At 49.7% G+C, this 17736-nt stretch overlaps 1 protein-coding gene across 5 annotated transcripts in view; it reads right to left on the bottom strand.

The window, feature by feature from the left end:
• Ano2 (anoctamin 2) overlaps window positions 1–17736 on the bottom strand; it is a 326914-nt gene that overhangs the window by 51434 nt on the left and 257744 nt on the right. For all 5 annotated transcript variants that reach the window (XR_015452355.1, XM_087214186.1, XM_021248110.2 and 2 more), the window contains one exon: window positions 14120–14315. Coding sequence is in view for 4 of the 5 variants with exons in the window: in XM_087214186.1 (XP_087070312.1) it covers window positions 14120–14315 (196 nt within the window). In the remaining variant the exon portion in view is untranslated. The remainder of the gene's footprint in view (window positions 1–14119; window positions 14316–17736) is intronic.

The raw sequence follows: 17736 nt of genomic DNA, 5'->3' as shown, positions 1-17736 counted from the left end.
CCCTTGGAGTTAGGAAGATGGCCCTTACCCTCAGAGAGGGGGTCTCAGACCTGCTGTGCTGGGTGGCAGCCTGGGCCTTGGTGACAGTGCCCCACCCCAGGGCATCTCCTTTACAGGAAAAGAGGCCAAATAAGAAGGGAATGCTGGAGAGAGACAGGAAGTGATAGCAAGAGTGACAGGCAGACAGACAGGCAGAAAAAGGGAGGGAGGGAGGGAGGGGGGCAGGGAGGGAGAGAGACACACACAGGGCCAATCACGTGCACTCCACACCCAGTACCCACCATGCTCCAAGCACTCCACAGGCACGGGGCATGGACACCGTTTGGATGTCACAGCTGCCTTATGAAGATGCCTTCCTGTTATAGGGTTAGGGGGAAGGAGAGGGCAGGCAGGTGGGTTGTGTGCGTAGTCAAGACACTTCTGTGACACCAGTGGATCATCTCACGAATGTACTGGCCTGGAAACCAAGCCCCAAGTGAAAATCAATACCCATCCCAAACCCAGTCAGCCCCTCCTATCTTTCCAGGGAAAGATAATCCCAAAGGAACACTTTCACCTTTCCCATCATCATCCTTTTCCTTTCAACAACTCTGTATCAAGTGACAATTATGTGCAGGCAGCGGGCACTAGAAGGACAGTGGTGGGGAGACCATGGGCTCCCTGTCTAATGGAACTAACATTCAAGGGAGGCCTGTCCCTGGCTCCCTTCTCTCCCCTACCCCTTCCTGGCTCTCACAGGTGGAGTAGCTTTCTTACACCATTTTACAAAGAAATACGTACTAGGGGAACCTGGAGGGAGATGAGGAGGAGAAGAGAGGCAGGACAATTGTTGTAGGTGGAGGGGTCAGAGAGGCCTCTGAGGAGGTGACTGGGAGCTGAGGCCTGAAGCAGCTGGCAGTGCTCCAGGTGGAAGTGACAGGAAGGACAAAGGCCTGGGCGAGGGAAAAACTCAAGGCTGTACTGGAAGGAGCAGGTTCAAGTGACTGGTGCATTCTGGGAAGGAAGTATGAAGCAGGCAGCTAGACAGGAAGACCAATGAGTCTATGTGGGGCTTACAAAATGCCCAGTGGAAAGCCCTGAGGCTTTGAACATGGGAGGGATATGGTTGTTATGGCTCACATCTGAAATGTCCCCAAAGTCTCATGTGTTTGGAGACGTGGCTTTTCAGCTGCTATATTCATAGCTGAATGTGCTGTGAGGAGGTGGCCCTGGTTGAAGGAGGTCACTGGAGGCATAACCTGAAAAAGTATGTTCTTATTCCCAGTTTATTCTCCCACTTTCCCTCTGCTTCCTGGCTGCCACGGGTTGAGCAGCTTTTTTACTATGTCTTTCCACCATGCTCCTTCTGCCATACAGCCAGTAAACCATGGACTGAATTCTTTGAAACCACGAGCCAAATAAACCTCTTAGTGGTAAAATTAAGTTTAAAATAATAGAGATGAGCTGTGAGGGGAGATGGGGAAGAAACTATAAGAATAAGCAGAGAAACAAAGTAGAATGGGTTAATCAATATTAGGGTAGAACTTGGCAGCAATGATCAGATCTGGGATATGTTTGAAAATGGAATGGATACTATATACAACCAGAATGGATTCTGGGGATGGAAAAGAGAGATCCAAGGTAACACTTGAGTTTTGGTAGGTGCATTTGAGTAGGTCATAGTGACATTTTTTTGAGATGGAAAGAATGAGTCAGGGTCATTCTCCAAAACAGACCACATACTCACTCATAGAACATATTTAGGGAAGTGCAAAGGAACTGAACTTATCTCCTGTATATTATCAGACCATCAGGCAACAAAATTGGAGATAAATAGGAAAAGAAATCACAAAAATTTTATAAACACATGGAAATTGAACAACACACTGCTGAATAACCAATGGGTCACAGAGGAAATTAAAGAAGAAATCAGACAGTTCCTTCAATTAAATGACAATGACAATACAACATATCAGAATCTATGGGACACAATGAAAGCAGTCTTACAAGGGAAATTCATAGCAGTGAATACGCATATTAGGAAAATAGGCGAGCCCAATTAAACAACCTGATGCTGAACCTCAAGCTTCTAGAAAAAGAAGAGCAGGACAAACCCAAAGCCCATAGAAAGGAGGAAATTATAAAGATCAGAGCAGAAATCAATGCAATGGAGACTAAGAGAGCAATACAAAAAAATCAATGAAGCCAAGAGTTGGTTCTTCAAAAGAATAAACAAAGTTGAGAAACCCTTAGCCAACCTTATCAGGAAAAGGAAAGTAATGCCCCAAATCAATGCAATTAGGAATGAAAAGGATGAAATTACAATGGACCCAGCAGAAATCCAGAGGAACATCAATTCCTACTTCGAGAACCTATACACCAATAAGATGGAAAACACAGAAGAAATGGACAGATTCCTAGATACATATGAATTACCAAAGTTGAACAAAGAAGACCTAAAAGTTCTAAACAACCCAATATCAATCAATGAAATTGAAAACATAATTAAAAACTTACCAACTAAGAAAAGCGCGGGTCCTGATGCCTTCCCTGCTGAATTCTACAAGACATTTAGAGAGGAACTACTGCCACTACTGTTTAAACTCTTCAATGAAATTGAAAGGGAAGCAATATTCCCAAATTCATTCCTGGAAGCAAGCATCACCTTGATCCCCAAAGCAGAGAAAGACTCAACTGAAAAGGAGAACCATAGGCCAATCTCACTAATGAACATAGATGCAAAAGTCCTTAATAAGATACTGGCAAATAGAATGCAGAAGATCGTCAAGAAGATCATACACCCTGACCAAGTGGGATTTATCCCAGGGATGCAGGGATGATTCAACACATGCAAATGAATCGATGTAATACACTATACCAATAGAGCCAAGGAAAAAAACCATATGATCATCTCAATAGATGCAGAGAAAGCATTTGACAAAAACCAACACACATTCATGATTAAAAAAAAAAAAGCCCTACAAAAAATTGGAATAGACAGGCTCTATCTCAATCTGATGAAAGCCATCTATGAAAAACCAACAGCCAATATCATACTAAATGGTCAAAAACTGAAATCCTTCACACTAAAATCAGGAACAAGACGAGGATGTCCACTATCATCACTCCTGTTCAATATAGTTTTGGAAACATTAGCCATGGCAATTAGACAAGAGAAAGAAATAAAAGGAATAAAAATAGGAAATGAAGAAGTCAAATGTCGTTTTTTGCAAATGACATGATACTCTATATAGAAGACCCCAAGAACTCCAACAAAAGTCTTCTAGACTTAATAACCAAATTCAGTAAGGTAGCTGGATACAAGGTCAGCACCCAGAAATCAATAGCTTTCCTCTACATGAACAACAGATTCACTGAGAGAGAAATAGGGCAAACAATTCCTTTCACAATAGCATCCAAAAAACTGAAATACCTAGGAATCAACCCAACAAAAGAAATCAAAGACTTCTTCTCTGAAAACTATAGCACTCTGAAAAAAGAGGTGGAAGATGATATCAGAAAATGACATCCCTTGCTCCTGGGTAGGAAGAATCAACATAGTGAAAATGGCCATACTTCCAAAACTGCTATATAGATTCAATGCAATCCCAATTGAAATCCCAGCAGCATACTTCACAGACCTGGAGAAAACAATCCAAAAATTCATTTGAAACAAGAAGAGGCCCAGAATAGCAAAAGCAATTCTAAGTAACAGCAACATGGCAGCAGGTATTACAACCCCCAACTTGAAACTATACTACAAAGCTACTGTGATAAAAACAGCATGGTACTGGCAAAGAAACAGACCTGAGGACCAGTGGAACAGATTAGAAGATCCAGAAACAACTCCAGACACACTCAGCCACCTCATCTTCGACAAAGGAGCCAAACACCCTCACTGGAGGAAAGATATAGCCTCTTTAATAAATGGTGCTAGAAAAATTGAATTTCAACTTGCCAAAGACTAAAATTAGACCTGTATCTCTCACCATGCACTAAACTGAAATTGAAATGGATTAAAGATCTAAACATTAAAACAGAAACACTAAACCAGCTGGAAGAGAGGTTAGGAAGAACTCTTGAAGATATTGGTATAGGAAAAGATTTTTATGAACAAAACCTCAGTTGCCCATGAACTAGCACAAACAATCAACAAGTGGGATCTCTTCTTGCTAAAAAGCTTCTGCATAGCAAGTGAAATCACCAACAGTGTGAAGAGACAACCCACAATGTGGGAAAAAATTTTCACCAGCTGTTCCTCAGAAAAAGGTCTACTATCTCAAATCTATGAAGAACTTAAAAAAATCAGACCTCCCAAATTTATAGACCCAATCCAAAAACGGGCATCTGAAATGAACAGGCATTTCTCAGACAAAGAAGTAGAAACAGCAAACAAATATATGAAAAAATGTTCAGTATCACTGGTCATTAGAGAGATGCAAATGAAAACAATCCTGAGATTCCACCTCACCCCAGAAAGATTGGCTGCTATCATGAAATCAACCCATAACAACTCCTGGCAGGGCTGTGGGGAAAGAGGAAGACTGCTCCACTGCTGGTGGGAGTGTGGACCAGTGCAGCCACTGTGGAAATCAGTATGGAGATACCTCAAAGAAGTAGGACTAAAAGTCCCATTTGACCCAGCTAGTCCTCTGCTGGGTATCTTCCCAAAAGAATTAAAAGAATCATACCACAGCAATGTATCTGCACCCATATTTATAGCAGCACAGTTTGCAATAGCTAAAGCTTGGAAACAGCCCAAATGCCCATCAGCTGGAGATTGGGTAAAGAAAATGTGGTTTTTTAATTAAATGGAGTACTACTCAGCCATAAAGAATGAGAAGCTAGAGACATTTATAGCTAAATGGATGCACACTGAGGCCATACTCTTAAGTGAAACAAACAGGACATACGTGTAAATACTGAATAGTTTCTCTCGTGTGAGAAACTGAAAGTGTAAATAAGGACTAAAAGGTATAATAGGTAATGTGAAATAGGAAGAAAAGGGACAAAGGGGAAGGGGAAGTAGGAGGGATAGAGGAAAAGAAAGAAGGGAATGGAAGTAATATGAGAAAATGAAAAAATGGAAACAAAGTCTTTGTAAATAGGGAGGGGTGGAGGGGCTTAGGGGAGGGCAGAGGAAGGGGGAAAACTTTTTTAAAAATAAGTAAATAAAAAGAATGAGTGAGTGAAAGGTGATGGGTTTGGAGGGAAAATTAAGAGCTCTGAGTTGGACACATTGAGCCCCTGGTCCCCGTGCTTTTGCCCCCTGAGTCATGACCCAAGGGGGTGAAGTAGCATCTGAGTGGAGAACCTTCCTTTGAAGTACTTGGCCAGCTCTGAGGAGTCAGGACTTGAAAGGCTATGACGGGGAATAGAGAAGAGCAATGCAAAGGAAGCCAAGAGATCTTTCCAACAAGCACCCTGAGAAGTGGAATGAGGTTCAGTCTGCAGCAAGCTGTTCCAAGAGACACCTGGTGGGGAGATGCCAGTGGGCTACTGAAGATCCAGCAGAGCTCTCTTAGAAAGCCAGGGTGGGCAGCTGAGCATCGCTTTCCTCAAGGGGGATGCAGGGTCTCACCTGTCCTGTTGCACTGTGTGTGCTCCTTGGAAGAGGTTTCCTTGGCCCGGGTCTGTGCATTGGGGTCCTCCTGGGGACGGGCTGGAGGTGGCAGCCCCTTGACCGAGACCCAGGAGGAGATCATCCTTCCTTGCAAGCCCAGCAGCCTGTCCAGGACTGCAGTGGTCTAACCCCTTCTCCCTCCCTGCCAGGCCAGGCCAGTGTCCAACAGCAGTGTGGTGTAGAACGAGACTCAGAGGAGCAAGGGTTGGACACGCTCTGGGTGGCTCCTTGTTCATGTGCAGGTGTTGGTCCAACCCTTCCACTCCTCCGGAAGAAACCAAACCCAGCTCAGATGGCTCAAAGGGCACAATTCTCCCACAGTGGAGTGGCGAGAAGAGGAAACTGGGTCACTGGAGCCCAAGGAGGACCAGGAAGGAGGACCGTAATTACGAAGGACATGATTCTGCCAGAAATGTTGGCCACTCAGCAAACAACACTATCAGTTCCCTAACTGAGTGGAGAAGGGCAACAAAGATGACCGTCACGACCCTGTTCTCTGCTCTTCTGGTGGGTTTAAGGCTCTGAGCTCTTAGGAAATCCAGAGGAAGAGAAGAATATTTGAGATTTCTTGCTGATAAGGTGTTCTAGTGACTGGGACCATGAGAGCTGGGTTAAGGAAATAGCCCAGGTCTGGGAAGGTGTCTCCCCAGTTACCCTAAACTACTGTGAGCAGCACTGCGCCTGCTAACGGTTTCATGCGCGTGGAATGCATGGCTCTACAGACTCGGGCTGGAACCAGGATCACACATCTTTTTTATTAGCAGTATCAGCCCCTCCCCAGACACTTGCAGTGGTGCATGCCACCCTCACCAGGGCCTGCAGACAATGCTAGGATGTTTTCTGGCCACACCCTTCCAGGGCCTCCCCAGATGGGGCAGCCCAGGCTCTTCCTGCTCAGTCGTCTGAGATGAGGCCACCCAGCAAGCCAGGGGCTGGTGGCAAAGCAGGCAGGGAAGGGAATGCAGCCTGTGACCTGAAACAAAGGGCAGAGTTCAAATTCCCAGCACTCTGTGCATCCCTCAGGGAAGCTAGGAGCCCACTCCGACCCACACCGGCCCATTTACACCCTCGCCCTAGACACCTGATCCTCAGGAGGCTCCTGGCAGCCTGAGACCCTCAGCCGCTGGGCCACTGAATCCAATCAAGCCAGCACTTTCACCCCACATCCAAAGGCATACTTCCTGCACACATGACAGAAAATTAGATCCATCCGTACAAACCCAGGACGTTCTTCTCCTTAAAGAGTTTTTGGTGCCTTGCAGGCATTTGTATCTCTCTCTCTCTCTCTCTCTCTCTCTCTCTCTCTCTCTCTCTCTCTCTCTCTCTCTCTCTCTCTCTCTCTCCTTAGTACTAGCACATTGCCTTTTGCTGAGGGCAGCTTTGAAAAGGAAGAAAAAATTTAGACTGGCAGCATTTCAATTTTTAAACATTTCTTTCTCTTTTTAAAACTTAGCAAAGGGTGCAGGACCCCATGCAAAGTCTGTGCCCTCTGCTGTCTCCTTATGTGCAGCCCCATGGGAAGGGTGAATGGGCTCAGAGGGAGCCTGCTCCCAAGACAGGGTTCCCTGCATGCGGCCTCTGACCCACTTGTTTGTCCCTGTCCCCAGCGCCACCTGGACACTTGCTGTTCACATGTGTAGACACAGTATTTTAGATCTGTAGCCCACATTGTTTTTCTTTTGCTTTCCCAGCAAATTTAAGCTCCGCCGCAAGAGGACAGTGACACGTTACACGGTAATCAAGTGTTGCAGTGTCAGCCTGTAGATCTGTGGCCAGGCACACCGCTTACCACTCTGTGACCTGGCACTTGTTATTCGCCTCTCTGCACCTCAAGCTCCTTGCCCCTACAAGGGGAATGTTCAGATCGCCAGCCTCACCGGGCCTTTTCAGAGGAGTAGGCATACAGACTGTCCCTAGCCTTATGACAGCCCACCTGCAATATTTCAACCAGTGACTGTGGGAAAGCGATACTCGTCCAGGAGAAATTGGACTCTGAATTTTAGTCTTTCCCAGGGCTAGGGCTGTGCAGTAAGAAACCCTGAGGTGCTGGGCAGCAGCACCGAGTCGGCCAGATGCCAAGGGAAGAGCGGGTGGATGCTCTGCAGGGTGCTGTGCTGCCGAGCGACCATGTCCAGGAGATCAGGTGAATGAAATGCATTTTTAACTTAGGACACTTTCAGCAGAAACAAGGCCACCATAAATCATACCTCGGGAGCACCTGCACTGATTTAGGGAAAGTGCTTAGCACAGTCTTGGGTGTAGCTGAGCTCTGTGTGTGTCTGTGTGTGACTGAAACCGATGTGGACCACGTATGCACGATGCCCACCCCTGCCTGGAACATGGAAGATGACACTGCAAATCTCAGTTCTCGTTCCCATCCCTCCTTCCAACCCCTTCCTTTCCCCTATCCCAGCCAGGAGCCTCTAGGGCAGAGACTCTGGAGTGGGCCATGGCAATGTTTAAACAACTCACAAGCACAGCCATTTTCCTAGGACTTGGAGCCTTTGACTTGACTCAGCAATCTTCCTTTTAAGAACGTACAATAAACCTGTAATGTGAAGAGGCTCACTGGGGAGAAGAGGGGAGGAAGGAGGGAGTGGGGAAGGAGGAAGAGGAGCCAGAGCAGTGGAGGGAGGGGAGGAGGGAGGAGGCAGAGCTCAAGCCAAAAATGGTGCCTACAAAGGCGAGCCTGTGCCACCTTGGTTATTCAGCCTTGAAGCTTGCTGCCTGCTCTGCCTCCTCCACGATGCCTAAAAAGAAGAATTCCTCACAGCTAGAGTGAGCACTGGACCCCCTTCCAGGCCAAGCCCAGCCTGCGCCTGTGGATTATAAGAGCCTACCCTTTTCAGGAGCCCTAGACACCCTACTCCAAAATGTGTGGGCCTAGAGGCTCCTTGCCTCTAAGGAAATGGCCGCTCTGGGTCCTGACCTGAGGCAGAAGTGAGCCTTGAGCTGCTGAGCTTGGCCTGGTGCCCTAGCTGCCCACCACACGCATCTGAGCCCTGTCCTTCTGGCCTGCATGTCTGGGGTCCTGATCCTGCCCAGCGCTTGCTTCCTTCCTCCCGCAGGGTCTGGATCTTTTCTCTATAACTGACACCTGTCAGCCTCCGGGAAAGAACAGACCCTTCACGGGTCGCTGGGTTCTGAGGCAGACCCCAGCCATGGCTGGGATCCTCACCCCTATGCGCACCCATTCCAATCGCTGATGCTTCCTGAACTTTCCTGCACACTGGCTACTCCCAGCTGTGCTGCCCAGGGTCCTCTTGGACAAAGGCCCAACGCTTCATCCGTTTCTCTAGACACCCCAAGTCTCAGCTCAGGTCCCAGGGCTTCGGCGCCTTCATACCATGCCATGGTTCGCACCCAAGCCCACCCAAGTCCACTTCCATCGCTGTGGAAGCCAGGGAGGCCATCATGGTTTTTATCAACCACTGCCAAGTTGAGCCTCCTCAAGGCACCTAAATTCTGTCATTTGTCCTAAATATTTGGGGCAAGAACGGCCCTCAGAGAAGCCTGATGTGGGGGACTGTGGGGAGATGTGCTGGGAAAACTTGTCGCTCACCACTCAGCCTGGCAGGAGACACTGGGGAGCTTATGGGGCCCTGTGCACCAGCTGTGTGCACCTGCTGGCCAAGGCACTGAGTCACAGCCTCCTCGGCTATCAGGAGCCCCGGGGCAGAGAGCCAGATGGGTATTAAAGCCAGCGTGAGAATGGCAAAGCCGGCCCCAAGCCTGGCAGCCTTCTCATGACTTTAGGTGGTTTTACCCACAGCCTTAAGTCCCCAGGTGGGCCTGGGACCATGTCTGTGCCTGCGGGTGCTCTGGTCACCTGCTTTGCGTGACCATCTCAGTAGCTGAGTGCGCGACACCATGAAGGAAACTTCAAGTCCTCTGACATCCTGGCTGCCTCTGCCGGCACTACCCTGTCGGGACACCCATATTTGCCTTTTCCTCTCAGTGTTTCCTTCAGTCACTGATAGGCAGAATTGAAGGATGGATACACAAAGGCTCCCAGCAGCCTCTACTGAGGCTTATAGGACACTTAGCTGTGGGCAAAAAAACATCTTGTTGAATGCATGAAGACAAGGATGTGTTTTACCAGTATGGCACCCACAGGTATGCTGGGAGCTCCCAGGAGGCTGGCACTGTGCAGGAGAGAAAGAGGGCCCAGCAGCCTGGCTGCAGAGAGTGGAGAGGATGGTCCAGAGAGTGGCCACACACACGTCACACGTCTCTACCCTCTCAGGACTGGGAGCTATGAGCAGGAGGGACAATGACACTTCCAGATGGAAGCATCTGACAGCCTCTACAGACCCTCCAGCACTAGTTCCCTGACGGGGACGGTGTCCTCTGGGTCCTGGAGAAGCTACATCAGTTGATGCTCTGCCCAGCCACATGGGACACGCAGTGTGAGCGAGAGCCCACGCACTGTGTTAAGCAACCAAGATTTGAGGTGAATCCATCACCCCAGCGGAGCCCAGTCTGTTCTAACCCAGACATCGGTAACGTAAGGAACCCTGTGGACAGCACCCTCCGAGCCTCCTCCCACCTGCAGCCCTTGCCTTTGCTGTGTGTTACCCTGCACCTCTCCCTCCAGGTGCTCGGGGAAGACCCCTTCCTGCCTTCAGGTCTCATCTACAACTGAGCCACCTCCATGGGCCTTTCTTGGGCTCAAGCAACCATTCTCCATCACAGGGCGCCTTTCCTGCCCTGTAGGAAACATTCTTGCTTCCTTACATAATATAAGCATAACTGCAACAGGAAGTGGACTCCTGTGTACTGCTGTGGCCCCAGAACTGTGCCTGGCACAATCAGGGGTGCTGGTACACGACTGTGATCCCAGCGCTCTGGGAGGCAGAGGCAGAGGCAGGAAGCTCACAAGTTCTGGCTCAGCCTGGGCAACTTAGTGACTTAGTGAAACTCTGCCTCAAAATAAGAAAGATCTGCCAATGTAGCTCAGAGTGAAGGCTGTGGTGGTCTTCATCCCTGTAAAAAAAAAGAAAAGGGAACTGCGTGTGGCACAGGGTGGGCGCTCTGTAAACACAGAGGGAGGAGCAAACACTGAGGCATCTGGGCCAGGAGAGATCAGAGGGACCAAAAGCCACTGAGGACCGAGCATCCCAACCAGGTTTATGGAGGAGGCAGACTCGAGCAGCCCTCTGCAGTGAGGGCATCAAGGGTCAGCACAACAGCTTCTAACAGCTTCTGCAGCAGGAGCCGACACCGGGGCGCTGTGAAACACACGTGTGGCCTGGTGACCCAGAGTTAGTGGGCTGGCTGGGGTGGAGGGGTACAGAGGGAAGAAGGTGGCTGAGAGTCCTAAATACTGGTTTATATCTGACATAGAGCAATGGGCAGCTCTCTGAGGGGACTCTCTGATGCCCAACTGGATGGAGGTTTCCCAGACAGAGGGGCTGAGGAAAAGGGTGCAGTCCCTAGGCTGGCAAAGGATCCACTGGAGCCATGATCATGGATAAGGGAAGAAAAATGATGAGGGAAGGATCCACAAAACTTGGTCCAGAGATGTTTCCTGCTACTCAATGCCACACGATTATGGGATGGGACAGAGAAGGGACTGTATCTGGAACTCAAGGCTCTTCCCACTGGATTCAATAAAGAGCAACAACCCAGGACAATGGGTCCCAGGGCAGAGACCACATCAGTACAGCCAAGAAGAAACGTACATCAAAGGCGCCAACAGGTGTCTGTGTTTTACAAGGAAAATCCGAGTTTCAGCCTCAGTAAAATGGCAATCAAATACTTCCTGACCACATATAGTTTTTGTGAAGATAAAATGGGCTCAGAGAAAAACTCTGGAGCTTAAGAACACATCACGAATATGGTCAGCACAAAGAACAAAGTGTACTTTTTAGAAGTCCATCTCCTTTCTGGAAGCAGATCTCCTTATGCAGTGCCAGGCACTGGCTTCCAAGATGGAGCTGCCTGAACTTGCCGGATGAGGAGGGGCCCTGAGACCAGCAGGCATAGCTTCCCAGTGTGGAAACTGGGGTGTGGTGCATTTGTTCCTCGTCCGAAACGAGTTAGGGCCTGCTTTGCGCATGGGAACTGCTCGCTAAGTACTTGTAAATGAGTCTCTGGCTATTGACTGCTCTATCTGCTGTCCTTACCACCACCTGGAGCTGTGTGAACAAAGCACAAGTGGACAGCAAGAAGAAATTTCCGCATCATCACTGACTTCTTGTTCTTCTCCTTGCTTCTTGTCCCACACTTTTCTTTATGTTAGATCTTCCTGCCTCTCCCTAGTCTGTTGGATCCTATGTCCTTGATTGAACAACTGTAAGCATTTACCTCCAACATGTTACACTCTTCAAAACATCCTCAGTGATGTTGGATTGGGACACGTGGGGAACAGGAACATCTTTTCCCAGTCTCCATGTCTCCTCAGGCAGAGGGGGCACAGTCAATTGCAATGTCCTAGCTCAGGGGTGGCGAACCTATGGCACGTGTGCCACAGCGGGCCCTGCGTTATCACTGAAAGCTCTGCAAGGCTTGCCTTACTGTCCTAGCTGCTCTCCCCATGTCTCAGGAGTCTCTCCTCTGGGATAGTACAGGGATGGCAGCCTGAGCTGTGATCACTCTGGAAGGTGACACGGCATTCCTTGCCTGCCTGCTGCCTCTGCCTTCTTTTGAGAACACAGGTCCTGCAGGAAGCTGGGGTTTTGTGCTCCTGCACGACCTGAGCCTCGCAGGACTGTGCACCTCGGCCTCCCACCAACAGGGTGATCTTGGAGAATTTGGTATCAGGAAGCTTCTTTGGCTCTTACGCTAAGCTACTTCCTCCACAGTGGCTTTTGTCAGCTGTAAAGCTTACTTGTTGACTTCTGTCTATTTCTGTCATCTTATTTCTCTCTTGGCTCAGTGACCAGGCCAGGAGGGTGGCAGAGTTTGCCGGACGCCCTTCTGGACTCCAGCAACACCACTCCATTGTCTATGAAAACAAACACAGAGTCCTCGGCCTGGCTTGTAAGATCTTCCACCGAAATCTAAAGCCAGGTGTCAGACAAGTCCCTGGGCCTGCTTCCCGCTCCACTGTGCCCGGACACACCACGGTCCCCACAGCAGACACCTCACTGGCACTGGGCTCCTCGGGCCTCCAGGACACACGTCATGCTTGCTTTCTCCATGATGCTGAGTGGCGCTTTGTTCTGCTGGCATTTAGATACACACACACACACACCTCCCCAGCAGGTCTAGTGGCCCTGTGTCACTTCGCTGTGGGCCTTTCTTGGCCCCCAGGGATCTGATCCCATCCTTCAGTGCCACACTGCTCAGTTTGTTTCCTCTGCCAGGAGGCCCCGCCCCTGCCCACTCTCCCCCCCGCACACATGCCTGGCACTTATCTCCCAGCTTTCCAGTTGGGAGCCTCAGCCTCCAAACCTCCCTGAGCCCCTGCAGGGTCAGATGCACTACCTAAGGGCCCCCCAGAATCCCATTCAGCACAGCACTTGGTTCACTGCCTGAAACTCTTCTCTGATTGCTCTCAAGGTGTTTGGGAAGGAACACAGCCAACACTTATATGATAGATGGGTGAGGACGTCAGAGATGCCCCTCTGGGTGGCGCCTGCCTTGGCCACCAGGGAACTCAAAGGGAGGTGCCACCACATGCAGTCTCAGAGCAGAGGCCGTGCTGTGTAAAGGCACTGACCATCCAGGCCCCTGGAGCTCTCCAGTCCTCCGGGAAAGGCTGTCAGAAGGCGGGCATCCTACCACGTGTCCAGCTTCCAGCTGGTGAGTGAATTAAAGACATCACACCTTTGACTCAGCTTCCCTATGAGGTTACAAGCAGCTGGGTGATCTCATTCCTCCAGCCAAGAGGAAAATCCCAGACATCAAGAGGGAAGGGGTAAACCCTTGCCCTTGAGAGTAAGTATAGTGAGGAAAGGGTCCTCGCTCTCAGCCTCCTGCATCTGATGTGTGGACGCCAGAATGCGGAGCTCAGGCAACAGCCGATTGGGCTCAGATGACACAGCTGAGTCTGGGGCCACTGCATTTTCTCTCTGGCTTGAGCTGGGGAGTCTGATATGCCTCTTTGAAGTCTGCTCAGTGCCTGGGGAATGTGGGGATTTTCTGGGATAGATAAGACCCTCTTGGGCTCAAGTATCAAGAGGCTTTCTTCCACTTTGTAAATGCTCCTGGGAAAATGAGGAGAGCTCAAACTCAGTCATTTTTAGCAGGAAGTGTTGAATCTGCCTTGCTTCTAAGTGAGGCTAAAATGAATAGAACCCGTGGATTATCCTTAGGGGACAGTGAGCCCCCTATCACATGAGGCAATCAACACAGACCAGAGGACAATTGATTATGTTACAGGAAAGATTGCCTTTAGGGGAAGCCTTTTAGCTTGAAGTACATAGTCCTTGTACTTTCTCACTCTTCCAACTACAATGCACTGTACGAACCAGCCCATTCCCATCGTTTCTTCATCTAGGGTCATACCACCAAGCACCTTACACACACTCACGGGGGCCCAGGACAAAGACAGGATTTGTGCCACAGTACCTATTTTGGTGAGCCACTTGGCCACAGCCCCATAGATCTCATCCAGAATGAGGATGACTACAAGGTTGATGATGACTGCTGTTGCCGTGACTGTCACCCGGACATTGGAGCGCGTGGCCTTGTTGAGAGACAGAGCAGCTGCAGTTGTGATCCGATATACAATGACCCCAAAGACGATCGAGAACGTCAAGGCAATCTGTCCAGAGAAAACAGTGAGAGGCACACGTCAGCAGGCAGCTACTGAGCACCTACTCTTTGTTCACCCAATAATACTGCTCACTTTGCCAGGTGTTACTAAGCTGCAACACCCGAGGGAACTGCAACCCTTCCCCGAATTCTTAGACAGAATTCCAGTGTGGGTGTATTTTCCAGAGGACAGTATCTTTAGTCTTTAGCAGAATTTAAATGGTCTGTAACACACACACACATACACAAAGGATGAAAACTCTGGGCACTGTGGAGTATACAACACACCATTTGACTTCTTTCCTTACAGGGCTTTCGACTTACTAGGTAGATAAGAGAAAAACCTTTAAATCACAGTAAATTACACAAGTATTAATACTGTCTTAGTTATTGTTCTCATCGCTGAGACACAATACCCGAGAGCCACAGTTAAAGAAGGAGAGGTAGAGGTTTCAGTCCATAGTTGTCTGTCTCCAAGGCAGGGTAGCACAGCAGAGGGGCACCACAAAGGAGAAACAGTCCATGGAAGAGCAGGCAGGAAGCACCAAGCAGCAAGCTTCCCTTTCCTTTTAATCTCACCTAGGCTGCAAGCTTTTTTGGGGGTGCCAACCACACTCAGGGTAGGCCTTCCCATTACCCACACTCAGAACTTTGATAAAACAATTAGTAGCCTAATCGAGTACCACACCCTTAATCCCAGTATCACACTCTCAATCCACATTCATATACACTAGATCCAGCCACCTCTGAAAAGCCCCACTTATGATCAAGTAAGGCTTTAGGGGATAATTTAGATACAAGCCATAACAAGTACTGAATAGGGAAGGTGTCTGCTAAAGGAACTCAAAAAACAGGGGAGCGGGCAGATCTGGTTGGTCCAGGAACCATGTGGAAGAAGCGGGATTTAAACTGGACTATCCATGAGAAGAAAGGAGACACTGAAGGTGTTTGAGCTGAAAAGAGCTGAGTTACAGCTTGACAGGAGGGGCAGGAAGACTGCTCAAAGGAGAAAAAGGGGGGATAAATCAGGAGTGGTGTCTTCACGCTCAGTCTCAGCATGAACAAAATTGCTGCAAGGCTTCTCTAGCAAATGGCTCATGATGGAGGGCACAGATCTCGCATTTGGTGCCCAAATCTCTTGGTGCTGAGTTCCTAAAGGAAATGTACAAGTCATTCCACCTCTAAGGTCCCCAACTGCCTATTTCTAGAACCTGAGAAGAAGGTGCTCTCCTAGACCTACCCTGTCCCTCTGTCTCCCCATCACAGACAAGAAAGGCCCCTTCCAGGAAGCGCAGAGATGCTAGGAGAAGACAGAGCCCAGTAGGCCTCTCAAGGGACAGACAGGGAGAGGCAACGCTGGGGCACACGCCCTGCTCAGAGCAAATCTGAGTCTGCTGCACTCAAGTGAAGTCTTTTCATGTTTTTAGCACTTTCTGCAAATGAGGCTGTGGGCTCCTACTTCCTCTAGAGGACAGGTGATGGGGCGCTGGCTGTGGGGGCTACATGGAGAATGGAGGGAAGGAAAGGCCAGGAAGAAGATGCGGCCGACAGAAGAAAATGCGCCAGACTACACATGCTGGAGGGGACAGTGCAGTGCAGGGGAGGAGGCTTCGGAGGCACGTGACTCCCTGGTGGGCCGGGAATGGGCTGCAGATGTGAGGAGACGCAGACGCCTCAGACCTCTGGGGGTGCCGGGTGCTGACGCACGGAGCGCTGGTGGCAGGCTGGGCTGTCTATTCTGATGTGCTTGATAAATACTGCATTTGCCCTGTGGGCCCTGGTGTGAAAAAGCCCTCGGTAAGAAAGGCGGGAAGGTAGTGCTCTCCGGGTAAAGGGTGTGTGTGTGGTGTGCGCATGTGCATGCGAGTGTGCAGAGGACACAGATGGGAAAAACACTTGGTGGGAGGCCCCTCTTCGGATACGCTGCCAGCCCGCGGGCCTGTGGAGGGATGACGACCACATGAGTGGGAAACTTGGACATGCCATCACCCATGGCAACAATGCACGCTTCACTTCCTGCTCCTCTGGGATTGTCACCACCAGACAGTGAGGGCCTGGAAAATGTGGTGTGAGATTCTTTTCCCCTAGAATCACTTTTGCAGTGGAGGGCAGTAATGGAGTATTGATGAGGGAGTGGAGGCCAGGTAATGCGAGTGTGCATGCGTGTGTGCATGTGCGCATGTGAATTTGGGGTTGGGGTTTCAGGAAAGACTGGGGAAAGAAAACAATGGCAAAAACATCCTTTCCCTTAGGGTCTTGGGGCGAAGTGTGGAAAAAGAAACTAAGGCGAGGAGATCTGCTCTCCCAGGGCCCGGCTGTGAGGTGAGGAAGGAGGAGCCCTCTTCCCTGCTGTTCAGAGTGTGGTCCGTGAACCTGAGCCGCAGCAGCCGAGGGCCCAGCTCCCTGACTCCTGGATGCACATCCACAGGAGACGAGGTCAGCGCCCAAAAGAGCCCTGTGAGACCGCGTCAACAGCAGCACTAGTCACATCAGCTGAGATAGGAACCAGCCAAGGTGGCATCAACAGAAGCATGGACAAAGAAAACACAATGCAAGCACACAATGGAGTACTCTTCAGCCCAAACAAAGACTGAAATCCTGTCATCTGCAGCAGAGTGGACAGAAATGGAGAGTGTGATGTTAAGTGAGATAAGATGCAGAAAGACAAGTATCCCATGTTCTCTCACATAGGTGGAAAGTAAAATAAGCTGAGCGGAAAGGAGAACAGTGACTGCTAAGAACCAGAAAGGGGGCAAGGGTGGAAGAACGGGGGTTGGATGTGATCAGTGCACGCTGTATGCATGTACGGAACTGTCACACTGAACACCATTAATGTGCACTTAAAATTTTTCGAAAAAGAAATTACAGCCTTTGTGCAGTTGATCTTCTAGTGGGGAAGGATGGGCCTTAAGTCAATAAATAGGTAACATGAACAATACCTCTGGTGGAGTAGACCCTGTGGGGACAAAGGAAGAAAAACAGGTTGGGAAAGGCCAGGCAATATGGCAGCCTTGCAGCAAGGACCTGAGGGAGGGAAGCAGGGAGTGGAGGCAGGGCATCAGGCAGCAGCTGGTGCACAGTGAGCAAGGGGAGAGTTGGGGCGCCAGATGGGTGGGCAGGTGCCCCAGGCTCAGCCCTGTGTGTGGACTTCTCACCTCAGAAGGTGGAATGCCATCAAGAAGTGTGAGGAAGAGAAGCGACACGATTTGACCTGAGTTTTTAAGAAAAGCCAGTGTGCTGTTGATGTGTTTGGGACAGAGCTGGTGAGAGTCTGCAGTGGGCTGTGCAGAAGCAGGTGATCACCCGAGGGCCACTGCAGTCACCCAGTCCAGGGAGGAGGGCTCCCAGGTGGGGTCCCAGCATGCCAAGTTCAGTGCTTGGGTGTCCTGGGCCTGGGGGGAGAGCTCAGGCTCTGGGCACTAGAGGAGGGG

Source organism: Heterocephalus glaber, unplaced genomic scaffold (genome assembly GCF_053883595.1).
Source record: "Heterocephalus glaber isolate CG9 unplaced genomic scaffold, H.glaber_assembly_v1.0 deba00001444, whole genome shotgun sequence".
Taxonomy (NCBI): domain Eukaryota; kingdom Metazoa; phylum Chordata; class Mammalia; order Rodentia; family Bathyergidae; genus Heterocephalus; species Heterocephalus glaber.
The sequence above is the reverse complement of the archived record's forward strand: the minus strand, read 5'-3'. Positions and strand labels throughout refer to the sequence as shown.